At 38.1% G+C, this 26,035-nt stretch overlaps 4 protein-coding genes and 2 non-coding genes across 6 annotated transcripts in view; 4 read left to right on the forward strand and 2 right to left on the reverse strand.

Moving 5' to 3' along the window:
* Nucleotides 1–26,035, forward strand: part of RpL37a (ribosomal protein L37a) — a 211,097-nt gene that overhangs the window by 51,462 nt on the left and 133,600 nt on the right. The window lies entirely within an intron of this gene.
* On the forward strand, nt 11,669–12,732 carry PPYR1 (Protein phosphatase Y regulator 1). The gene has a single exon (XM_017068440.4). The coding sequence runs from the start codon at nt 11,756–11,758 to the stop codon at nt 12,563–12,565; it is 810 nt and encodes a 269-aa protein (XP_016923929.2). The 5' UTR covers nt 11,669–11,755; the 3' UTR covers nt 12,566–12,732.
* TRNAA-CGC (transfer RNA alanine (anticodon CGC)) lies at nt 16,885–16,956 on the reverse strand. Its single transcript has one exon. It is a non-coding gene; the product is annotated as a tRNA-Ala (tRNA).
* On the reverse strand, nt 17,479–17,550 carry TRNAA-UGC (transfer RNA alanine (anticodon UGC)). The gene has a single exon. It is a non-coding gene; the product is annotated as a tRNA-Ala (tRNA).
* LOC108005245 (metaxin-2-like) lies at nt 19,244–20,267 on the forward strand. Its single transcript, XM_017068438.4, has one exon. The coding sequence runs from the start codon at nt 19,326–19,328 to the stop codon at nt 20,178–20,180; it is 855 nt and encodes a 284-aa protein (XP_016923927.3). The 5' UTR covers nt 19,244–19,325; the 3' UTR covers nt 20,181–20,267.
* Nucleotides 22,993–23,706, forward strand: LOC136117263 (uncharacterized). The gene is made up of 2 exons (XM_065867469.2): nt 22,993–23,137; nt 23,194–23,706. Exons 1-2 carry the CDS (start codon nt 23,000–23,002, stop codon nt 23,704–23,706), a joined length of 651 nt encoding a protein of 216 aa, XP_065723541.2. The 5' UTR covers nt 22,993–22,999.

Here is a 26,035-nt window from a genome sequence, read left to right on the forward strand (position 1 = left end):
ATACGTGGGAGGAAAATACATTTTAAATAGGCCACCTTCCGTATTATTGATCCAATCAACTTATAAAAACAGGCTTTTTCTTGTTTAAATTTTTTTTTATTATTTTAATATGCATATGGAAGGGTTGTGGGCCTAGGGCCATTTAAAAAACTTACAAAATCTAATTCTTAATAATAAAATATTTGTTTAGCATATTTTTGTCAATATTTATTGATATGATTTATTTAAAAATAATATTTTTAGCGAGATATTTTGAGTAACCCATTTTACCTATAGGTATAAGGGTATACATAGCTATATTTATTAGTTCTAAACTATATTTGGTATATGTAAATTTCAGATTTAAAAAAAATTTGGTAATATTATTTTAAGTTACTTGTATAGCTTATTAATTTTAAGGATTTTTTTAGGAACTGCTATAGGCATAAAAGCCAAATTTTATTATTAAGTTTTTGCTTATGGTCATATGACATTGATTTAGATTTTAAAAATGGCAGACTTCACTTGAATAAGCCATCCAAAATTTCTAAAAAAGTATAGGCCGATTTCCTTATCTTTTTTTATGTACATACATGTTGTAGCTAACTTCAAAATAGAATTTTAAGCCTGTGTCATATGGCCATAACTAGCGATGGCTAGTCAGTTAATCTACAGATACAAGCAGAGCTTGGTGAAAAAAAGGTAGTTGTAACTTTTCCCATCACTGCCGACGAGCCACGCCCACTGTTCAGCCGCTCAGGCCTCGGCAAATTTGCATTAACCCCGGCAAGTGAGTTGAGTGAATGAGTTGGGCTGCGGGAAGCGCGGATGTGGGTGCGGATGTGGATGCGGATGTGGATGCGGATGCCATCAGTTTTCCAGAGATCGGGGCAGAAGGTGGATTGGAATAAAGGTGAGGCTGTGTACCCGCGCCATAAACAAAAACTCATTAACCCAATTTCAATATTAACGCAATGAAAGTGCAACGATGCCAGAGGCAAACAGCGCGGAGCAGAGCTCTCGTAAAGGGAGTTGGATCTGGAGAGGACTCTACACACACGTGTTACGTATGGGTGGGGTAGTGGTGGACCCCGTTGACAGGGCAACGGTCCGACGGTACCCACCATAAAGCCCCCGCAATAATCGCTCAAAGTGCAAGTCATTAATTTTCATTAACTTTCGTGAGGATTATTTGTCAGCAAAGCATTTACGCCATGCATAAAATGAATAGCAAGTGACTGATAACAAAAAAAATAAAAAGGGGGTAGGGGGGTCTTTAAATAAACCAAATGATTTTCGTTCAAGGGCCTAAATAAAAAATCGGGGAACTGTGAAAAGGTACATCAAGCCAAAAAAGCGTAAGTTTTTTAGGGCTTTTGCGAACACAAACAGCTGTGAAAATATAATAGAGGCAATTGAACTGTACTGAAAAAACAGTAAAATGGGTTTTATACAAGCTTATACAATTTTTTAAGTGCCAATTGATCCTTTAGAACTGTCTAGATAAAATAAATTCATGTATAAACTGTGCATATAGTAGTATATCATACAAAAATTTAATTTTTTTAAACCATCCAAAAAAAAAGTAAAGTGACAATAAATTTTTTAAGTATATCAGTAACCATATCTACTTTTCTGGTTTTAATTTCAATGGCATGTCAATTCTTAAAAACAGGCATATAGAAATGGCCACAAGGGAAAAAACGCAAAAACGCAAATGAGTTGGCCAACATTATGTCAGCCAACATTTTAAACGGCTCATTAGCAATCAAAATTTGGGTCAAATGTTTTCCGAATGGCAAATGGATAGGTCCATAAATACATACATAAATCAAATGTCCAGAGAGAATTTTTCGTATAGCGACTATTCAGCGATGCCGTTTCCCCGCCGACGGGGATGCTCCATAATTAATCTGCCGCAAGGCCAGTGTGCCAATCAAGTGTGACCCAAAAAGAGAGGATGAAAATGCCCCCGACGCTCCCGATTTACCAGACTTACCAGATTCCCCAGATCCCGGACAGCCAGATCCATCTGGCCATCGTCTATATATCCACCTGACCACAGCAAACTTTGCCAATAACTGCAAATGCATTGCATTAAGCCCGGGCCCGCAGAGGAAAAACCGGGTGGGTGTGTGGGTGGTGGTGGAAAAGCGGTGGCGGTCCGGTCTGAAAGCTTTTCACAATCCAATCCCCCCCCTCCCCCCCAACTGCACTTCCTACCCCGCACTTTCCTGCCACTCAACGCACCTGTCGCAAAACTGACATTAAATTCACATTACAAAATTGGTTGCCTGCATTCGGCGTATCAGTTTTTGGTTACCTTGTTGCAGTCAACTTGCTCGTTATTTTCCGGAGTGGGTTTTTGGGGAGCCCATTTTAAAGGCTGGTTGAGGGGGAAGCCATCGATGCGCTCCACCTGCCCGAAAAAGTTTGTTTTAATGGACAAAGTTGGCTGTTGAACGCCGAACGCTGGCCGGGATTGCTTGCAACGGCAACTCGACTCGCAGCCCAAAAACCCGGGGCCTGGAGAACTGGAGAACTGGGAGCTTTCGCCTTGCTCTATTTGAGTTTCAAGTTGTGAGCCGCAGAGCCGAGAGGGTTTCGCCAACTTTTTCCGCCAACACACAAATTAAATTATAAATCAGTGGGCGGCGGCGGCAAAGGCGGTGGAGGATATGGGGCGTGGCCAGCCCATCTCCATTTCCATCTCCATCACCTGGGCTCAAGTTCGGTTCGGTTTGGCTTAAGCCTCAGTTTACTGATCCTCTCGCTTTGAGTGATTTTCTTGCTCGTTAAATTTTGCCAGGCAGCGACAACGCTGCGTATGCGTAATCTATCAGATTGAGCCACAAAGAAATGTTTGCTCCATCAACCCCCCACCCCCAAAAAAGCCGAACTTGTACTCGACATTTGATGCCATTTAATTTGAGAGCTCCAACTTCTGCCGGCAGCAAATAAATGTTTGGTGGTCCACACATCGGAACAATAAATTGTGCGGTTGGGAGATTGTTCTTGGGCATATACACACACATTAGCCTCGAATTATGGCCAAAATGCAGATTGTTCGAGACATTATTCGGAGCAATTATCAAATAATGATAGAGCATATTTAATGAGTCTCTAATTAGTGGCTAAAAGTGATAGTTAATGTTAATTACTATGTAGTATCTTAGAGGAAATTAAAAAAAAATTGTATGCATTTTACTACTCAATTGTATTTGCTTAACAAAAAATATTTGTTTGGTACACATACCCACATTTTATTAGGTACATCATTTCATTAAAATGTGAATTAGTAAAATATCTGTGAACTGTTAACCATTTCCTCGCAGGAAAACAATTTTAAATGGTGAAATTTTATCAGGAAAACCTATTGGTAAAATCAAAAGTCGTTTTAAAAGATTTATTTTTATTTTCAAAAATTTAATTATTAGGAAAAAAAAATGGTAAACAAAAATGGAAATCAATTGGAGAATATAATCTTACCTTCGCTTTTTGTAACCGAGACATTTTCTCTATTTTCAATTGTGCTCTATTTATTTACAAATCTGCCGCATTTAAGCTGGTTTATTTGCGGTTAATACGATTTTAATTGCATGACTAATTTCCAGGTCAAGTTTTGTGTAAATGTCAATTAGTTTGTAATTTATTGACAGACTAAATTTATAATTATATCGGTTACTTGTAAGGTAAAAAGTATTTTGAATTTGTTGAAAACTAAAATTTATTTAAAAGGCAATAGCAAATTACCTATAACCTAAGAAAATTAAAATTATGTACAAAGTTAAATAAAGTAAATGCAGGTGGCGCTTGAGTCAAATAAAAATGGCACCTGGCGCCATCTGTAGGCATTTTTATTAGGCTATGTTTATTGAGTAAAAGGTATCGCATAGTCCAGACACTCGGTTATCGCATTCCATCTAGTTATCAATGCTGTTTTTATTGTCAATCAATTAATGCTTAATTTTACAAATGGCAAACATGAGTGCAGATTTTCGTCGGCGATAAAGTCTCGAGTATCACTCAATTATTTCGGCAATCAATCAAACGAAGTCAGGCTGCACCTGCAAATCCCAGGGTTCGATTATATCCACTTGTGAATACATCGCGCTTCTCTGGCTCTTTGGGTCCTTTGGTACTTTGGTCCTTTAGACCAGCATACCAGCCATTGTCCTCTATTGTTGTTATTTAGCAAGAGCCGTTGTCGTTGTTATTGCTTGTCGCTGTTGCCATGTTACCTCGGGCAACAATTTAGTCTTCTGTTGCCATTAAATGCTTGAGCTGCTTAATGAAGGAAATTAGCAAGCCAGCAGGAAGAGAGGCGATGAAAATGGCGACGACGACGGTGGGCGACGGGGGGAGCTGCGCAGGAAACGGAAGTTGCAAGGAGCAACATTTCTAAGCCGGGCACAGTGTGTTGCATTGTATGAGCAAAAAGTTGCAAGGTCTTTCCACGACCACCACCCAGCTGAAAACCACCCATCGCACCACCCATCGCACCACCCATCGCACCACCCACTGCAATTCACCGCCGCACCGCCTGCAACTCCGCCGACCGAAAACATCCATCTGGCAAGCCAGTGGAGCGTGCAAGTTATGTTTTCTTTGAAGTTCATGAAGCAAAATGTCTTAATTACTGAAATGAGATGACGACGAGACAGAGGAAAATAAAAAGAAGGCGCCAAAGAAGGAGAACTACACTCAGAAGAAAAGGGCCTTAGTCATAGTAACCAAATATCATCAAAAAATATAAGTAAACATAATATTAACACTAAAGTTTAATCTTGAAATAGTAAACTGTTTTTATTTATAGTATTATAAATTTGATTTACAAAATTAGTAGCAGTGCAATTAAAAATTTAGAAATTCTTTTTATTTTAGTTTTTTTATTTATATGTTTTTTATTTATAATATTATTAATTTAATTTATTCCCTTACAAAATTAGTAGTAGTGCAATTAAAAATTTAGAAATTCTTTTTATTTTAGAATAAGAAAAATTTTCAAATTTTATCTAGTAGATGTAATATATTCCCCATTTAAGTACACATCAAAGTCGAATTTTGTAGTTTTATGGCCACTTATTTTTTTTTTTTTTTTTAGATTTTATTATGAACAGAAACTCAGATATTGTTACTGGGATTTTATTTTAAGACCTACATATCTTAAAGAACGATCTATAAAATTCATTCCTTCTTTTTACTACTTCCTACTTCCTTTGTATTTTCAAGAGCTCATTTAAATAGTTTAAAATAAAGTTTTTTATTTACAATAAGATTGTATTCTGCAGTCTCCAACTATGTGATTTTCTAGAATCTATAAGTAATACTTTTAAATTGATAATATAGTAAATATTTCGAGACCATTATGGGAAACATTTTAAATAACCGTTCTCCTTATAAAAAAATTTGAAGAATATTCTTCAAAGACCTTAAAAGTCATAATGTTACGGTCCTTGAAAAGTATTACTTAAATATTTATTCACAAAAATTGGAACCTATTTTTTCCGTGTAGTAGAAGGACCGACCAAGGCGGCCACCACGAAGACTCTCCTCGTTCTAATTAATTTGTTGTGGGCTGACGTTGGAAAACCGAAAAAAAGCGGCTGTGCCAGAAAATGGCTGCAACAGGGCGGAACGAAGTGAAGGGGGGGTGTGAGGGGCAGCATATATCCTGGGTGTCCTGGTGCACATCCTGCGGCAATAACTCACGACCACTTTATGCGCTTAAGTGATTTCTAATGCAAACCAATTTCCGAAATCAGGCACAAGCACTTGAAGCCAAGGACAAAAGCGAAGGGCCAGCCACCCAGCTCCGCCCATTGAAACGTTATCCCTAGAAGGAAAATCTGAAGTCAGAAGGGATATTTCGTTGATGTTGCAAACAGATGGGGAACAGAAAGAAAGACAGAGCAGTGCAGAGGCTGAAGCGCTTGCCAAGGGACGCGGCCTCCACTTTCGTCTATCAGGCAAATGACAGTCGCGTCCTGCCTCATCCTTGTCCTCCCATCCACCAACCACCCATCTCCCCCTCCTGTTTGTGTTTCCGGTGTTCTGTAGCCAGACGATGTTTGTCTTCGACTTGGTCCTGGCTTAATATCACATGCAGAACCTACAACTCTGCACATGAAACGAGGGGCCAATCCAAAAGCTGGCAGCAAAAAATTCCGGCTCAAAAACCGTCGGATGGGGGGGTGGTTTAGTAACTGGAAATATGGCCCAGGGAGCGGGTTGTGTGGGGGGGAGGGGGTGTCTAAGACAGTCAGCGGGAAAACGACAGCAGCAGCAGGCAGCGGCGGAAAATCATAAAGGAAAATATTGAATTTACTGCAAAAAATGCAAATTTCTCCTTTGAGGCAAGTCAGAAATCTTCACTGACTTTCAGAAATGCTGGGTAGCAAAAGGTATATTGGGTTTGTAGCTAACAGCATAGGTACAAAAAATACAAATTTTATGTAATTAAATTGGATGAAAAGTACTTTAATTTAGTTTTATTGTAAAAGTTTATGTTTGGTTAATATTTTTTTTAGATAAAAAGGCCAACTCTCCTATTTATTGTTATTTAAAATGAAATATTTTTGGTAAACTAACTGGCAAAAATAATTTTAGATACTATGGACTGTTCATATTGATTATTGGTTTTAAGCTAGTAATTTGTAAGTAAATATTTTTGACGGTTTTAATAATTTAAGAATATTATTTTAGTTTTGAATTTTGATTTTTTTTAGGATGATATTTTTATATATGATGCCTTTTTTTTATTAATCAACTATTTAAAACAATTATTTGGTATTTTCAATGTGGTAAATTTCTTTAATGAATAAACTATTTCAAGTATTTTATGTTTAAGTAACAACTACATTTAATATAAGTCACTTTTTCAATGGTATGATTTCCCTTTCCTATAAAGTTATATTGAAAACTAAATTTTTTCGGGACTTAAATCATAAAATAAATTTATTGTAATAAATTCAACTGCTTAAAGTGGTATTTTTGGCTCATTAAGAGTAGTAAATTGCTCGCATTAATAAACTACTTAAGGTAAAGTATTTTATGTTGGTCACTTGGGTGGATGAGTAATATTTTTTAGTTCTTAAATTTATGCTGGATACATTTTTAAGATTTACAGGGTATGTTTTCTGTGAAACAGCCAATACCATTGGCCGAAGTCCTGCTGTCAGTTTACGCTCCTTCCGGTCCATCGTCTTGGCTGCCTAGACCAGGACACCAGTGGTCAGGACTACTACTACCCAACCCCCATCCCCCGCCCCCTTTGAGCCCTCTGCCGATCCCAGCACACTTGTGTGTAATATTGCCACAATTTGCTGGCCAGTTCCAGGGCCCCAGGCAATAAGCCAAAAACCAGCGGCCATCATAACCCGTGTGGATATGACTCCTCGTCCTGCCGCAAACATTACGCGCCCACCTCGCCGCTGTAATCAAACACAAGGACACAAGGATGCGAGGGTGGATGGAAAAGAACAAAATGTTTATGAGGGAATACCGCGAGCAATAAAATTTAATATGAGCAAATGATACGGGAATCGGGAGTCGGGATGGGTGGCACTAAAAGGGCGGACTGTGTAATAACCACAAATAAAAGCGGCTGGCTGAGGCAATGACAATAAAGAATGAAGAGGAAAATCAAAGTTATGCAATGGCCCCCCGCAGGATGTCGGCAAATGTGTGTGTGTGTATGTGCTCCTTTGTGAGCTATAAAATTAACAATTCAATGAAGTGAATTCGAAATGGCAAATCGAAAAGCGTAGATATCGCAAGCTAAAAAGGCAGCTGGCCTTGGACCTAGAAGGGCTCAAAGAAGAAGCCAGCCACCCAACCAAAAAAGTACGAAAATGTATACGAACTCGCATAGTCATAAAAAAAATTGCGTATACGCTTAGGAGTACGCTGCCAGACGCACAATAAAAATTAAAATAAAATAAGAAAATAGGAGCCCACAAAAAGTTGCCCAAGCAGCTGTAACAATTACGATTGTGCCAGTTACTTGGCTGGTTTTAATTTTTGATCGCTCCCAGGAAAAGAATAAACTTTTCTCTGTTTTTATGTGCAGGAGACTATTGTTTGGCAGCCCACCTTGCAAACAGAATAATAATTTTGCTGGCTTATTTTTAAAAGCCCTTATATAAAACTTCATCAAAAATAAAGCAAGTCATTAAAAAAAATTCCTTTCTGTACGAAATATTTATGCAGAAATGCATTACATTCCTCTTAAATTCACAAAAATGTATTTGTTTATTATCCGTAAAACCCAGCATGGCATTGCAGGCAACTTTATGAAAAGAACATCAGCATTTTCTGATTGAAAAAAAAAAAGTATGGAAAAAATACCAGGCAACTTTATGAAAAGAACATCGCCAATTTCTGTCAAAACAAAAATGTTGAAAAAAATGCAAACAGAAGCCGAATTTTTTGATTCCAAACTCGGAAAAAACCTGTTAATTAAAACTAAGTGCTCTGTGAATATCTCTATCTGTACATATGTGGAAAAATGAAATAGAAAACAAGTTTTTACCCTTTTTTTTTGCTTTATCTAGGAAATTGCTTTCTTCAAAATGGCTTCTAAATTCAACAAAACTCAACAATCAAATAAAACAGAAGTGAAAAAGAGAATAATTTCTATTCCTACAGTGAGTTTGTAAGATGAAAGTGTGGTTTTCTAAAAGGAGGTGAAAGTTAACTAACTAAATTTTTTCTATAAAATGTATGAAAAATGGTATATATTATTATATAAATGATGAGATCGATTTCAGTTTAGACTTTCCTTGAACACAAAACAAGTATCGCATAAATTACGCGCAAATTGCGCAGTGTTGTGGCTTCGTTTTGAATTAAGAACGGAATGCATTCGAAGTGCCTAAATAATTGTTATGTTATGTGTTGATTTTAGTTGCTGATTTTGCTGCTGATTTTGTTGTTCGACAGCTGCCTAATGAAATCAATAGAAAGGCAGCGGCGTCTTTTGTTTGCCAGCCGTTCGCTAAAATGTTTGCACTTGGCTTAAACGCAAAATTTGCTGATATTTGGCTAACGGGCGAAAGGATGCCCGAGAATGCTGAGTGCAGCGATGCGTTGTCAATGGCAGCATCTGCGGTTTTCCAGGGGCGGCGGCGGGTTTTCCAAAGGGGGAGGGGGTGCATTGTGAATTGTTCATATTTTGATTAATTTCTCTGTGTACTGCGACTCCTTGCGGTGGCTGCTGTTTTGTTGTTGCTGTTTGTCAAGCGGAGTAATTGCAAAATCCAGTGCTTATGTGTGTGCTGCAATTATGCGCACGCACACACTGCCAAGCAGCCGCACACACACACACACACACACTCGCAAACTTAAGCACACATGCAAACTGCAGTTAAGCAAATAATACGCTAAAAGCATAAACTAAATGAATTAAACGACACAACCGACACGGAAAGGAGCTTACAGGCCCTGCATTATATATGTATAACCATACACAGATCAAAAAAATATTAAGATTAATTGTTTTAATTTTACAGGATTAGTAGATAGATTTAACAGACATCGTTACACATCGTGTTAACTATTAATTAGAACTATTATTTTTAAGTGGTATTTGCCCATGAGCTTCTTTACAGCAACAAAAGGCTTAAATATGCTTTATAGCCTTTAAAGTTGAGATCCCTCTAACACTATATCATTTCATCATTTTCATTTTTTTCATTAAGTGTATATAATGGGTTAAGAGCAAGCCCCTAAAAAGATTAAATAAAAAAAACCCCCCCAAAATGTGCATTTATGTAAACAATAAAATAATGTTAAATTAATAGTGAAAAATGCAAATATTGTTCTTTCTCTCTCTCTCTCTTTTTGGAAATACTCTTAAATCAAAAATTAGAGAGCAAAGAGCAAAATCCTAGATGGCGTCTTACAAACCTTAAAAAGATTATATAAAAAATATCCCCTCCCCCAATGTTATTTAATGTTAAATTGATAGTACAATTTGCAAATGTCGTTCTTTCTCTCTCTCTCTCAATTTGAGAATACTTTTAAATCGAAAAAGAGAGGACAAAGAGCAAAATGCAAGATGGCGTCTCAATTATTTCTGCGTTATAGCGAGACAGACAATAAAATAATGTTAAATTGATAGTGAAAATTGCAAATATAGTTCTTCCTCTCTCTCTCTTTTTGGATATACTCCCAAATTGAAAAACTGAGAGCAAAGAGCAAAATGCAAGATGGGGTCTCAATTATTTCTGAGTTAGAGTGAGGCAGACAGAGCTCGAAATATCAATATCAAATTGATACGTACAACTATCTTTCCTTATCACTTATTTTTATCGGTGTACGTATGGACGATAGCCACCCACCCCATTTCGCTGGAACTTTCTATAAAATATGAGATAATAAAAAGTGAATTATGTTCCCGCACAGCCGCTGAAACCAGCGGAAACGGAAGAAAGGGGGGGGGGGGGGGGGGGGGGAGGTGGAACATGAATCTCACAGATGAGGGACAACAAATAAATGGGAGCACAAACATAAAGCAATAACAGCATCAACAGGAGCCCAGCAGCAGAGGCGGCAGCAACAAGAGTTAATTGCAATTGTTTGTTCGCCAGTTAGTTTTTTATTTGCACTTTAATTATGAGAAATAGTAGTAGACCATAGCGCAGAGCACAGCAGCAGAAACTAATTTTCATAAGTACACAACTTTGTGCAAAACGGGGGCCAAAGTGAGGAGGAGCAGACACATGACTTATGACAAAACACAAAACTTGATGGCCAAGACTACCAAGACTACGCCACTACCAAGAACCAAGAACCAAGAACCAAGAACCACTGGCCACTCCGGAGACACAATGGAGCCCACAGGAAACAAAATGAAATGGATGCAATAAAACGGAGCACTCCCGACCAGCGCAAATAAGCAAACAAATAAAGTTATAAATAATAATACCAGAAAATTATGATGGAAGCTGGACGCCCAAGTGAAAAGCCCCGCAACTATGGCAGCCCCCTGGAAATCTTACATAATTTTTCAAAACAAATTCTCATTCTTAGTCACAGCAAGTGCAGTGGGGACTTGACACGAATAAATAAAGGCCATTACAAAGAAACCGGATGTTATTGTGTTATTTATTCATTGACTCGAAATAACAATGAAATTCGTTGTTTTATATTAATACACTTTAACCTTTTTAAATTTACAGAAAAACTAAAGTTAAATAAAAAAAAATATTATAATATAATTAGTGTAGGGTGAATAACAGATATAATATGTTTAAAACATTTATATATGTTCGTTTTATATATTTGTTAAAGTGTCTCCAGGAAATACAAATATAATAATTATTGTGGACTTAAAAATAAATGTAGAAATTAAAATAAATAAAATCCTTAAAAATTACATATGAACACTCCCCAATAAATTCACCATTTTATAATCATCCAATAATTTTTAAAAAAATATTTAATAAAAGATGTATTTATATTGTTATCTGAAGGCTTATACTTATAAAAGTATAAATTACAAAGTCATAAAATAACCATTTACTTATAAAATGATTACGCAACTTAACAAAATAATTCAAATTTGCAACGAAACTATCCTTTAAATTCAATATCGTATACAAAACTACTATAAATTTTTCCAATAAAATGTAGGCTAATACATTTTTAGTCATCAAAGCAATCCTGGACAATAGCTTCACAGGTTGGCATCGCTTGTCACTCAGTTCACTCCGAGTCTCGTTCGCCTGGAGAGCTCCAACTTGTATACCTTTTTATCATATTTATATCGAAAATGACTTCGTTCTACGGCTACCGTTGCCCCTACGAGGATGGGATGGATCTATCGTGCGTGAGTTTGAACTATGGTCGCAGGATCGTAAGGATGGACAGGCACGCCCTGCTGATGAATGCCCTCAAGAAGATGCCGCCAAAGCCGCAGAAAACGGCTCGTTTGTTTCAGCCCAAGCTGGAGAAGGACAAGGACAATGAGACTATTTTTATATTTGCAGCCCAAAAGGATAGGGTAAAGGATATCCGGGTGGCAGCTACGTTGGTCAAAGGACCGGAATCTGGATACGGACGCAATCATCGTGGTGCTCGGATCTTTGATCGCCATTCCGGTTCAAATCGCACTGGTGTCAAGGCGGTGGACAAACGCAATGGGGCCGGGGCCCACAACTGGGGATCGCCGGAGCAGGAGATCCAGATGTACCAGAAGGACGATTCTCGCAGGAACAAGCAATCACAGGATGTGCCCATCCAATCGAAGGCGGCTGCAGAATATTGTTCCTCGAAGGACTCGCCGGTGCAATTCACACTGGACGAGTGGCGTGCCATGCAGGCCCTAAAGAAGAAATTACTTCAGAAGAATCAGGAGAAGGCTTCCAAGGATGATGAAGCTGGGTCGGGAGAATCAGGAGGTTCAGGAAGCTCTGGAGGATCCGGAGATGAAGCCGCAGGACGCTGCTCTGGTCGCCAATCGCGTCTAGTCGACATCAAGTTCTATTTCAGTTCCAAGCCAGGACCCATTTTGAGGATCAGCGACTACCCAAAGTCCTGCCCAAAGGTCGACGATAAGGGGCAGTTCCCCAAACTTTCTTAAATCAACATTTTCAAGTTGCCCTTTTCTACTGCGATTCAAGTAAATTTTGGTATTTCGCTTTATATTCATGTTACTTACATCAATGTGATTCGGTATTATGTTAAAAATGCGAGGGATTTGAGGCAAAAAGAAAACCTTTTGGGATCTTCAAAATTTTAATAAAATTGCCATAGATCAAAGCCAATATAACTGTTTTTTGAAAATTTAAGGGATTAAATAAATTCTAATAAATAACTTACCATAGGAAGAGCCTGTGATATAATATATTATATATATCAAAAATCGTGTTTTTTCAATATTAGCTAACCTACTATTTTGCTTTTATAATACATAATAATACAAGTGAAAATAAAAGAACTTGTAAAATTACAAAAACTATCTATCTTTAAGTAGTCCTTTGAAGGTTCTTTTATAGGTTATCCCAGGCATGATATTTGATTTAAATTGAGTAGGTCTTCGCCATTGGAATTGCCTTTTTTATTTTTGTAGCTTCGAAACTCTGGGGAAAACCTTAAATTCGCTTTAAGGTTGTCCGCACTGCTTCGAATGGAATTTTCCGACGTCACCGCAAAGTTTTCAGTTTTCCATGTTGTGTTTCCGCTTGTTTCCCTCCTAGTTTCAGCTTTTTGCGTTTTCTCCACCATGTTACATTAAATTGAACAAATTCTAGCGAAACAAAAACAAAAGCACCAACTGAGGACTATAAGAAACTGTAGAGCTCGAGTGCAAAAAAAGAAAGGAGAAATAAAAAAAAAAGTCTGCAAACTTTTTGCGCGGCCTATTCTCTGTCCCCCTTTCTCCTACTCAAGGCCTCCCACTCGCACTAATTACAGCACACGTTAGTTGTCAAGCGCGGGAAAGGGACAACGATAGTGAGCAATAAAAAGAGAGGGACGAACTCTCTGCGGAACTGCAAATTAAATGAAATTCTAGCAAGTTTTTTAGTTACCAACCATTTTTTCACGCCGCTGATATTAATGAAAATCAGTGCTGGTACTCTTTTTTTTTTTTTTTTGATTTTCCCCGAGTGGGTAGGACTGGAATTGAACTTGATTTGCCCGCACAACCTACGTTTCCATAACTGGCAACCAATTAGGAAGATGCCTAGTCGAAGTAAGCCAAGCAGATGTGAAGTTTTTGTTAACATGATGAATACATTTCGGCCTCGACGACTGGAACTGGATGCTTGTTAAAATTGATTGCCGGCAAAAACAAGGCAAAAGCAACAACTGCTTAGGCCAGTTACCTTTTTGCCGGCTTTTCGATCCGGGGACCGAGGAACATTGATTTATATTTGTATTGACACTTCGACCCCCCTTCGGCAAAAACCCCGTGCCAACACTGCCTGCGATGCTGTTTGCCCATCGCACGAATTTGTCCTTGTCATTGTTTTACAAGCCGCCCGCATCACCGCCCACTTTTCCGCCCGAAAAATCGGAGACAAAAGCGGAGGAAAATCGGACAAAAGCAGGAGGAAAATCGATTAAACAGCAAGAAGATACGTTTGGGGTAGGCTCTACAAGTACCGTTGAATATTTAGGTAGTAATGGGTTTTTAAAGTGAATATGTTCTATAATAATAGATTACAAATTTAACGCAGAAACCCTATAATATTTTTACTGGGTGCATATTAAAATATTTTTATTTGCTAAATTACGTCCACAATGGCATAATTATATATAAATTTTAATAAAGGGGTATATAAGAATTAAAAAAAAATCTATAAGTGTTACTATATCAATGAACTACCGTTTACTAACTCTCAAAATTTTTGAAAACCATTGTATTTATATGATAACTTGTGATTTTCTGCAACAGTCGAATAAACATTTAGAGTTAGTCACTTTGAATTTTGTGGCAAAAACACGTTCAAAAGGTTTATTAAGTCGTGTTAGCAAAATAAAAAGAATTTATGATGATATTGCGTAAAATGTGTGCAATCTAGAACCACAAACTATCCAGCAGAGTCGAAACCTCTGATTAAAGTTCAATAGGAAAAACGAACACAATAGCCTGCATATACATACTCGTAGAACGAAATGATAATGATTGCATAATTTTTGTGGGCACTGGGTCACACTTGAATAGTCTCGTTTCCGTCATCTGAAATTATTTCAAAGCTGACACGAGAAATTACCATTGATAAATGCCGGAAATGTGCTTCCCCTCTCCCACTGGCCCACTTTTGACCCACTTTCGACCCATTTTCGACCCACTCCTGTTCAGTTGCGGTGTGGTCGGAGGGCATGGCCGGCGATTCCGGGGATTCCGGAGGATCCTCCGCCATCGAGCCAGCTCACAATGGCCATGCAAATTGGACACGGCTGCAGTAGACCCCACTCCCACTCCCACTGCCACCCCCAATCTGGATCCCATGCCCAATCCTTGTCCGAATCCCATTCCGATTGCCGGACCCGGGTCATGTTTGTGTGGCGTGTGTTTGTTTAACTTGGTCATCAAGTCAAAACAAGAGGCGGAAAAGAATGGGCTATGGGGCGGCGGGGTAAAGTGTAGTGGAGTGGTTATGGTGGCAAAAAGAGGACAACTTGTGCTGTTGAATGCAACATGATTGGAGGTTTCTTTAAAGGGCCAAAGCTGCACAGGGGTTGGCAGGGGGTGGCACTAATTCACCGACGACTTCCTGCAATTAATGTCGATGTCAGCATCGATTGACAAGTTGATTTGGTCTCGAATAGCCAACAGCACAATAGGTATCGTTCGGCGTTGAAAAATGCATGAATTGGTTTAAGCTTTTCAAATTGAAATTAGAGCTAGTGAATATTTAAATTCACTTGTATTTCAGGGGGTTTGTTTAAGGGTAATGACATAAGCCCTGAAAAGTACTTGTTTTTGGCGGTTTTTAAGCCAAATCAAGGCGTACAGCTAAAAGACCGACTGTTTTGAGTAGCTTGCTTCCTAAGCTAACGAACCAAATCAATTTAAAGAAAATTTATTTTTTGACCAATTTTCGCATTTTTTATGGGGTTGGCATCATGTTTTTTTGTGAAAAATGTAAAAAATTAAAAATTTTCAGGTTTGAACGCCAATGGATTGGAAATTAAACAACGAGCTGAACGAGGTATGACATTCCTTGATCTGACGTTTATTTACTTTATAACAGCCAAAAAACTGATTTTTAATGGCGAAAAAATGGGATTCACATTTTGTCAAAAATACGAGATTCAGATTTTAGTCAAAAATACCATTTTTCCTTGCCGTTTTTCAATCTCAGTTTGGTTAAATCAAGGTGTACAGCTAAAAGACCGACTGTTTTGAGTAGATTGCTTCCTAAACTAACGAACCCAACCAGTTTAAGGAAAATGTATTTTTTGGCCAATTTTCGCATTTTTTATGGTGTTGGCATCATGTTTTTTTGTAAAAAATGTGAAAAATTAAAAATTTATAGTTTTGAACGCCAATAGAAATACGAGATTCAGATTTTAGTCAAAAATACAATTTTTCTTTGCCCTTTTTCGAATGTATTTTGGCCAAATCAAGGCGTACAGCTAAAAGACCGACTGTTTTGAGTAGCTTGCTTCCTAAACTAACGTACCCAATCAGTTTAAGGAAAATTTATTTTTTGGCCAATTTTCGCATTTTTTATGGGGTTGGCATCATGTTTTTTTTGTAAAAAATGTGAAAAATTAAAAATTTCTAGTTTTGAACGCCAATAGATTGGAAATTAAACAACGAGCTCAACGAGGTATGACATTCCTTGATCTGACTTTTATTTACTTCATAGTAGCCAAAAAACTGATTTTTAATGGCGAAAAAATGGGATTTAGATTTTGTCAAAAATACGAGATTCAGATTTTAGTAAAAAATACCATTTTTCTTTGCCGTTTTCCGAATGTAGTTTGGCCAAATCAAGGCGTACAGCTAAAATACCGACTGTTTTGAGTAGCTTGCTTCCTAAACTAACGTACCCAATCAGTTTAAGGAAAATTTATTTGTTGGCCAATTTTTGCATTTTTTATGGGGTTGGCATCAGTTTTTTGGTAAAAATTGTGAAAAATTAAAAATTTCCAGGTTTGAACGCCAATGGATTGGAAATTAAACAACGAGCTCAGCGAGGTATGACATTCCTCATTGTGACCCATTTTTGCAATATGCCAGCCAAAACGCTGATTTTTTTTTGCCTAAAACCAGGATTTCAGCGGTTTCACTATTGAATCGGGCGCTCTACCACGATCCTTGAAAGCATGTTTGACATTTGTTTAATTAAGTTCAACATTTTATGAATACAACATAAACGATCTTTCTAACGAACAAAAGATCTTCAAAACTCCCAGGAGCTCTCAAAATAATAAAAAAATATGTGGAGACACCGGGAATTGAACCCGAGACCTCTCACATGCGAAGCGAGCGCTCTGCCACTGAGCTACGTCCCCTTGAAAACATTTCAAATAATTGACAGATTAAGTTTACTTAAGTTCAAATTTTCACAAAATACTACGAAAAACAAAAATATCAGCAAAAACGCTTTTTCTTCTTTTCCACAGGGACGAAAGATCTTCAAGAGCTTAAACCTTTTTTCATGACTTTTTTTAAACGTTCGAACGATACTTTAAATTATCAATTGACACGTAATCAAATGAGTTGCACTGGGTAACTTATCGAAGTGTGTATGCCGACCGCTGTTGTGCACTGTTTGTGATGCGGCGGAAAACCAGCAAATCTATTTTTTATGCCGGCGTATTACCTTTTTTAGTTATCGCGCCTCCCCATTTCTAAGGAGTGGTTTTGAGAGCTGAAAAACATAACTTTCAACTGCAAAAAAATAAAATAATTAAAGAAAAATATAATAAAAATGAAATTTGGTATTCGAAAACCATAAGCAAGCTCTCCCCTCTTGCACACAAAGCTGGCACTAAAAACAATATTATAAGATATTAAAAAACTGTTAACGGTTATGGAGACGCCGGGGATCGAACCCGGGGCCTCTCACATGCAAAGCGAGCGCTCTACCACTGAGCTACGTCCCCACCTGACACCTGTTCATTAATCAGTTTCCTTCTAATTAATCATAAAAAATCTCTTCAAGAATATAAGGACTCTTCCGTATAAAGACTTTGGATTTCGCGGTTTTATTTGAAACAGTACCTTTGTGTTTAATTCGTTTTTAAAATATCACTTTCAACTATACTGTTGTGGTTATTGTACCATTTTAAAGGATCTTTTAGGGCTTAACTCGTACTACCAACAATTCTTAAGACCACTTATTCTGGCATTACATTCTTTTACTAAATATAAATATAGTAATCTAAAGACACCCTAATCATAAGTTCTTGGTGATTTCGTCCTTATCACCGGACATCACTCACTCGGTGTTTATCACTTGGCTCGTTCGCTGGATGGAACTCAGGCAATTTGTAGACGAGTAACTCAATGAAATCTGGTAGACAATCGTTTTTGGAGCTAAAATGACCAGAATGTATGAGAATGTAAACAAACTTTATGGGTATTTTGCAGAAATGCAAAGACCACGGTGCAGATGAGGCACTTAGCTATTCATTATTGGCTAAAATGACAAAATTATAAATTAATCAACCGGGAAAATTTTCACTTCAATTTAGTTGTCTCTATTGATGGTCTGATGTTGTTTGGCGAAACTGATATTCTTTCATCTTGAATAGTTTAGTCTGGAATAATAATTTATTTCAAGGGAAAGCGGAATTTGTGGAATAACATGTTTGACAATTCGATTCACTAATGCGACATGACATATTTTGGACATACAATCTGTGTGAAAAAGCAAAAAAATTCATTAATTTTCTAGAACCCAATGTTCAATAATGCCTTTATAAAAATAAGAATAAGATATATAGTTAATCGATTTTCTAAAAATGAATTTTTGACGTTATGTTGTCAGATTACACTGTTTAACACCAAAAATTACGTCTATGAATGCTCAAGAATCCGATTGGACTTAACTTGCAATTCTCAAACATGCTCACGAGAAAAAATCCATTGTACCAGAATCCCGACAGAAATGACTTAACAGTTTGAAAACTTCAGTTTTTGACACTATTTAAAAATCGATTACCGTGTAACAGACTTCTGTTTAGTTAATTGTTCGATAACATGGCCAGAGCTGCAAAGATTTTATCTATCGAAATTAAAATTCCAAATAAATAACATAGACTAACATATTTATTTTGACCAAAAAGTATGCTTTACAAAATGAGTTTGAAATGTGAATTTTCCTGTAAAGAGGATATAATATGTATCTAAAAGTATGCTGCGAAAAAAAATCTTTACTTTTCGAAATCCTTCTTGCTTCCTATCTTAAAGCATATTGTTGCATACTTTAGGGTACGCCTTATTTTCTATTTACAATTTGGAAAACTTCATGGTCCAGTTGGTAAGATGCTCGTTCCTGACTCTTGGGGACACAGGTTCAACTCCCAAGAAAGACGTCGTGAGTCTTATGTTTTGATAAAACTTTTTTTCAAAACTTAATTTGTATTAACAATTTAAAAAAATATTTTCTGATAAATAATAAGATGCAACTAAGAAGATATAAGAATTGTTAAAAAAACATCCTTTTAATTTCGATATACGCTTTCATTTAAAATATTTTAATGGATATACGTTGCTTGCATAAATTTTCAAGTTATGAAAAATATTTCAAAATACATCTGGTAACTTAAAATAAAATATAATAAAAGAGTCACCACTGCCATAAGTGTCAGCTATCCCATTGAACCGAATTGACTGTCCCCAAAAGCAAGTAGTCAAAATTTCCGGCACTTTAACCATGAGCTTGGAGCAAAACTTGACCGCTGCCCTGTCGCAGTCGCCGGAGAACAAGGCGGAGGAGGCGTGGCCGGCGGATGCCCAACTGTACCAGCCACTGGAAGAGAGTCAACTGTTGCTTCCGGAGCGTTCCAGCTGCCTGGCGGTGAAGACCTACCTGCGTATGTGTGGCCTGCCAATTGTGGAGAAGATCAGCGACAATGCGGAGTTCATGTCGCCGGGTGGCCGGCTGACCCACCTGCCGCTCCTCCGTTTGGGCCCGGTCAAGACCTTTGCTGAATTCGAGCCCATTGTGGCCCAGGTGGAGACCATGCAGGCGGGCCACGCCCTGGGCAGCTGGATGTCCGAGGATCAGCGCGATAATGTTCGCAGTCTGGTGAACTATGTGGAGAACGTCTTCACTCTGACCGAGATTCACATGAGCTTCGTGGATGCGGTCAACTATAAGTGGTACACGGCACCGCGCAGTGGGGCTGCTCGTCCGTGGCCCTTGAGTGCGCTCCGTCGGTGGGCCAAGCGGAAGGAGGCGATGCGCATACTGAAGGTATACCAGTGGGATGATCTGCACAACGACCAGCTGCTCCACGAGTTGGGCGTCTGTGCCGGCCAACTGGTCGACCAGATGGAGCAGAACCAGCTGGAGGAGCCCTATTTCTGTGGATCGCGGCCCTGTGCGCTGGACGCCCTGGTCTTCGGCCATGTGGCAGCCTTCAGGACCACCAAGATGCCCAACATGTCGCTGGCCAGGGTGCTGATCAACTATCCACCTCTAGTGGCCCATTGTTGGCGCATCGATCAGAGCGTGTTTGGGGGCAAAATTCTGGGCAACGAGCCGGAGGTGGAGGTGCTGGAGTAGCCAGAGTAGCTGGAGTAACTGGAGTAACTGGAGCAGCTGGAGTAGCTGGAGTGGGGCAAATAAAATTAAAGGAAGGCAGGAACAAGGGATTCTTATTGTTTTTTTATTTGGCCAGGGGTCGGGAAGCCAATCAAAAATATGCAAAGAATTTACAATAAAAACGCGGACGAGCGGAGGGAGTAGCGGAGCCAGTGGAGCCAGAGATAAGCCAGCGCACAATCCCATAAAATACAGCAACAGACAGGGCCAACACTGCGAGAAAATCTAGGAAAAATACAGTGTTTCTCCAAAATTGCACTATTAAATAATTAACTTATATTTTTATTTAATGTTCATATTTATTTTACTTAAGCAACAAAGTAACTGACTTATTGTATAGCCACATTTAAGCATAAGGCCTGAGGTGCTATAGCTTCTACCATTTTGTCTTAATAATATTACCACATTCTACAGAACAATGTAAATTATGAAAGCTTCTTTTAAAAAAAAATTGTAGCAATTTTGTCTTGCGAAAGGATATCTAAGGAAATAAATATTCACCTCTAAACTCAAGAACTACCTTTCATGAATACCATTCTACATATAAAATACATAACTATTTTAAAAAGATGAGACATAAATCAAGCTGTAAAAAATATACATTTGTTTTATATTTTGAATTTTTTAATGACAGCATGTCTAAGCTAATTTGACTTTTCATTTTTTGAATGTTCAAACATAATACAATTACTTACAAAGTAATTTGATTTGGAAATTCAATGACTGTTTAATCAAAAATATTTTGTGAAAATTGTTGTGAAAATTTTTGTGAAAAATGTGAAAAACTAAAAATTTCTAGGTTTGAACGCCAATGGTTTGGAAATTAAACAACGAGCTCAACGAGGTATGACATTCCTTGATTTGACTTTTATTAACTTCATAGCAGCCAAAAAACTGATTTTTAATGGCGAAAAAATGGGATTTAGATTTTGTCAAAAATACGAGATTCAGATTTTAGTCAAATATATCATTTTTCTTTGCCGTTTTTCGATCGTAGTTTGGCCAAATCAAGGCGCACAGGTGGAAGACCGACTGTTTTGGGCAAATGTTAAAAATTTCCGGGCTTAAATGTCATTAGACTGAAAACTAAACAACGAGCTCAAAGGGGTGTGACATTCCTCGTTCTGACCTGTTCGAAAAATCACTGATTTTTACTTCTATTGCTTTATTGTGTTTGCTATCAGGGCTTCGTTTTCTTATGGCCTTCACTTTGCCCCAAACGAATTGGCGACATTATTAACTTCTCAAGATTTCCCATTCACGTCGTCTTGTTTGGGCACTCCTATTTCGATTTTGGTCATAAGATAGAGTGGTTTATTTTTGGACCGCCTTCGGCGATCGATGGCACCGAGTTATTTTTGACATGTCGCCCTGTCAACGTCAACACAACGCTGACATCCAAGTGGCAGGCCAACACCTGAGACATGGCTCCCAGCCGAATTTCCCATTTCCCATTTCCCACTGCCCCCCTGCCATTTTCCATCGCCATTTACCAATGCCACTTGCCATTCGAGAGCTCCGAGTGCCTAATGATGCGGCAGAATGTCGGAAGGGTGCCGACCGAGTCCTGTGTTTGTTTATCTAACGAGTAAATACGATTTTAATTAAATGTAAATCACATTGTCAAGCCACATACAGACATACCAGCACTCACACACACGACAGCCATAAAAGTTAGTCCGGAAAAGCGGGAAAGTGGGTGGAAAAGTGGGAAATCGGGGGACATCAACACCATCTACAATTCGAGTTACGCCAGCTGCCTGCTGGGAAAGGCGGCTGAACAACAAATATTGCTTTCGCATGTTACTCATACGCCCCGTTGCTTGGCATTCCCATTCCAGTTACCAAACTCAAACCCTCGCAAATCCAGCAAAACTCCATCTTCTTCAGCCATAAGCCATGGCCAGGACAGGCCAAAACACCCTTGAGATTATTAATTAAAAGACAAGAAAACATAATTTCTAAATTTCCATACAAAAACCAAAGAACTCATGCAGAGGCAAGAGCCAAAAAACAAAGGGGGAAAGAGAAAGGGGTTGCGGGCAGACGGAGAAAGTAATGAAGAAAAAGGGAATTGGTTATTGTGCAACTCTGACAGGCAGAAGCTCACATGACAAGAGAGATATGTATATATTTGTCATATCGGATTGCAGGCAGGCCCCACTGTTATTCCAAAGTTAAAGAGAAAGGCAAAAGAAATTAAGGGAATTACTTAATGGTGTTATTACACGACATTGTGCGGCTCATTCATTAAAGCAATTTCTTCTCTGACTATACGATTTTACGTAAGTGCGAGCAGGAAGAGGTGTGACAGCTTTAATAGGCGCTTTGGTATTTTTCTGGTATTTTAAAATCTCACGATAAATAATTATTGGAGCAATAAGTCAATGAGAAAAATTTTATCTAAAAAGTACAACAAAACAAGCATTAAGGGGCTCAATTAGACACAAATATATAATAGCTTCTGGAAATTGGATTCAAAGGACTTTTAAACAAATCACTGCCAAAGATGATAGAACTAAAACCACTTGAACAACCCCAAAAAATGTTTAACTCTTATTAAAAATTCCTGGTTTTACTCCAGAAAACATGAAAAACGTTCATTTTACATCTTTTTTTGAAATTTAATTTTGAAAACTTTAAACAATGTCGTGTTGTAAAACTATAAACAGTACAGAAAACTTTTGAATCCTAGTCGTTTTACAACACTAATTACTTCAAAGAGAAAGAAAAAAAAGGTTAAACACTAAAGCTTGGTTAAACACATAGCAAAGGTACACATGTCAACCGTTTTCCCACCTCTAATCAAATTTTCATTCTACCGCAAAATGAACAATCATCCGAAGCAGGAAATTTGCAAGAATTTAGGAAGTTCGTCGGACGGAGTGTCGGTGTCGCACATAATTTTCGTTAAGAAGGTGGGTGTTTCACACCCATCTATTTTCCAAATATTGATTTTTTTATACCAATTCAGAATGGGGAAAGGTATCGCAGATTCTTCTTCCCAAAGTGCTGCTCAAGACACATTTTCCAGCTGGCTTTGAGGTTGTTCAATGGACCCACCGATCCCTATTTCATGCCCATTCTTCGATGTTTTGCGGATTACCTCAGGCGGTACATCGAATCGGAGCAGAATGATGACTGGAGCGACGAAGAACCCACATACATCCACGAGGGAGAGTCTTCTGATGAAAAAGATGTGGAAAAGCCTAAGGATAATACTAACAAAGAGACGGATGAAGAAACTAAGAATAAAACTGGGAAAATGACTGAAGAAGGGGCTGTAAAGAAGGTTAAAGATAAGATATCTAAGAATGAAAAAGAAGTGCCTAAGAAGGATAACAACAATGTGACGATTCCAAATGCGGAACAGGACCTTTATGAAGACTACATTTTATATGATTTATATGAGTGCCAAACACAAATATCCGAGGACGAACTTGAAGAGATAACCGAAGAGTTTCTGCGGAAAAATGCAATAGGCTAATGGTTTATAAGTAAATTATAAAATTGCAGTTATTATAATTAGTATTATAATTGTTTAAAATATTCCGAAAATGGTTGGCATCAAGTGGATTGTTCTACTTTTCTTAAATGTAACGTTTTCCTATGCTCAAGACCCCATTGCTTTTGATATGCCAAAGCATTTGCGTGCCACCCACACCGTTGTGGTGACTCTGGAGTGGGAGTGTGGGTGGTGACCTCCTCATGCTGGTGACCTCCTGGCACTGCAACGCGGCACGCTCCACTGACGCACTGACAAAGACACATTTGCGGGCCACACAGCGCTGAAGATGAGCAATGGCAATGACGACGAGCTGTCAGGGGCGTGCCAAGGGGGATGAGGGGGCGGAATGGTTTCGGGGGGGATCTTCTTGTGGAGAGGGGAGGGGGCAGGAACGTGCTACCAATTACTCGAGTTACTGGGCCAGTGCAAGTCCGGGCTAGTGGCCCGGGTCCGAAGCAGACTCCGGAGAATGTCACCGAAACATATCCTGCCCCAAGACCTCGTCGATTGTCTAATGCCCTGAAAATTCTTAAAAAAGCTTCTTGTTTTATCATATTTGTTTATATTATAAGCTTATTTATATAAAGTGTGCACAAGAAATCTATTTTACACTTAAATTAACAAAACTTATTGACTAAATGATCATATAATGGAACTTTACAGATGGTACTTATGTGCAAGGCTTTTAAAAAATGTTTTCTAATTATAAATGTAAGAATGTAAATAAATAAATTATTGTAAAAAAACTTTGGTTTTTAAAATAGAATTTTATTTTTTTACAATTATTTTTAATAAATTTTTAAAGTTAATTATTATATTTTTTTTTTTTAAATATTATTTTCTCAATTAATTATCGTAACATATTCGATTAACTCTGTTTTCAACTCAACTGGCAAGGGTATTTTGGAATTCGATTGTGCGAAGACAGGATCCACTCTATTCTTTTTTTGTTGCAGCTAGTTGTGCGTTGTCCTTTGGTTTTTGTCTATGCGAAAAGACGATGTCTTGCCATTCCTACGCCCCCTTTTCCTTTTCCCTCCCTTCTTTTTCCTTTTTCCTTTCACCCTTCCTATTCGACTGTTTCCTTTTTCTGTTGATTTTTCCTTGGGCTGGCGCCACGAACTGTACCCATCTGCATTTTCCTTGGGGTATATGTGATGATATGATATAGTCTGGTTAAAAGTACTCTAAATTATTTTGTTTAACAGATTAAAATGTAATTATAAATTGAAGGATGTATTGAAAGTTTAAGTCATTTCCCATGACCTTTGATTTATTTTCCCTTGATGGGCATCGAAGTGGTCGAGTCTTGGCCGCACTTTTCGTCTCATTCTGGTTGGCATTTTCCGGAATCTTCGTTCCTTGGCTGGTGGCATCATTCAAAGCAATGTAATCTACCCTACTTTACAGTTGACAACCCAAAGAACCCGTTCGCCTCGCCACTTTCCCTTTGTCGGTTGCGGTTGTGGCTCCGCCCCCTGCCCCTCTTGCCACGCCCCCTTTCCGTTCCGCCCCCATGGTCCTGACTTTTCTTCGTCCTGCGACTTTTCCGACTGCACTCGGATCGGAATGCGGCTGCAGTTGGAGGCCACGGGATCCAGTCAAGTCCTCAATCTGCCTTGGCTGCCTTATCAATGTTTGCGCACTTTGCTTAATTTGATTTCGCATTTGGCGCTTGGGCTTTGATTGTGTTTGTCCCCGTCGCTGGCCACGCTGGCTGCTGCACTGAGTGGCCTGGTCACACTGGGCTCGGCGTCGCTCAATTTCCGCAAATTGAATGACTACTTCCAGGGATTGCCTTGCGGTTGTTACAATCTTGTTTATTTTTATAGTTCTCGAAGTAAAGAATATTTTGGAGAAACCAGTTTCTTTTATGAAGTCTTTGTTTTGAAAACCATTGATTAAATAGAGTTGGGATAACGTGAGCAAAAGTTGGCACCATCGATATTATTGAAAAATGTTTAATGTTAAAGTAAATAAATGATAAAAGAGAAAAACTAAGGAAAACTAAATTATTTTTTTAGTTAAAACTTATTGTTTGTATGTAAACAATTTGAATTTAACAGCAATTAAAATAAAACAAACTTTGAAGAAAAAAGTCAACTGTAATAATAAATCATTTTGCTGTGCGATACCGTCGATATTTGATATAGTTCTAAGCCATCGATAGTATCGATAAATTATTTTTTGTATTTTATAAATAAAAATCGATCCTTAAGAGGAACTAAGAAATGTACTACGAGCTTCTTAAATCGAATTCCTTTTTAAAACAAATGAAATGTAAAGTGCAGACACTGATACCAGATCA

The sequence above is a fragment of the Drosophila suzukii genome, chromosome X, assembly GCF_043229965.1.
Source record: "Drosophila suzukii chromosome X, CBGP_Dsuzu_IsoJpt1.0, whole genome shotgun sequence".
Taxonomy (NCBI): domain Eukaryota; kingdom Metazoa; phylum Arthropoda; class Insecta; order Diptera; family Drosophilidae; genus Drosophila; species Drosophila suzukii.

Bases quoted from the DNA above. Each gene is read 5' to 3' on its own strand.
- PPYR1 (XM_017068440.4), top strand. From the start codon at position 11,756: ATGACTTCGTTCTACGGCTACCGTTGCCCCTACGAGGATGGGATGGAT.
- LOC136117263 (XM_065867469.2), top strand. From the start codon at position 23,000: ATGTCAACCGTTTTCCCACCTCTAATCAAATTTTCATTCTACCGCAAA. The intron at 23,138-23,193 runs GTGGGTGTTTCA...ATACCAATTCAG, and splicing joins ACATAATTTTCGTTAAGAAG to AATGGGGAAAGGTATCGCAG.
- LOC108005245 (XM_017068438.4), top strand. From the start codon at position 19,326: ATGAGCTTGGAGCAAAACTTGACCGCTGCCCTGTCGCAGTCGCCGGAG.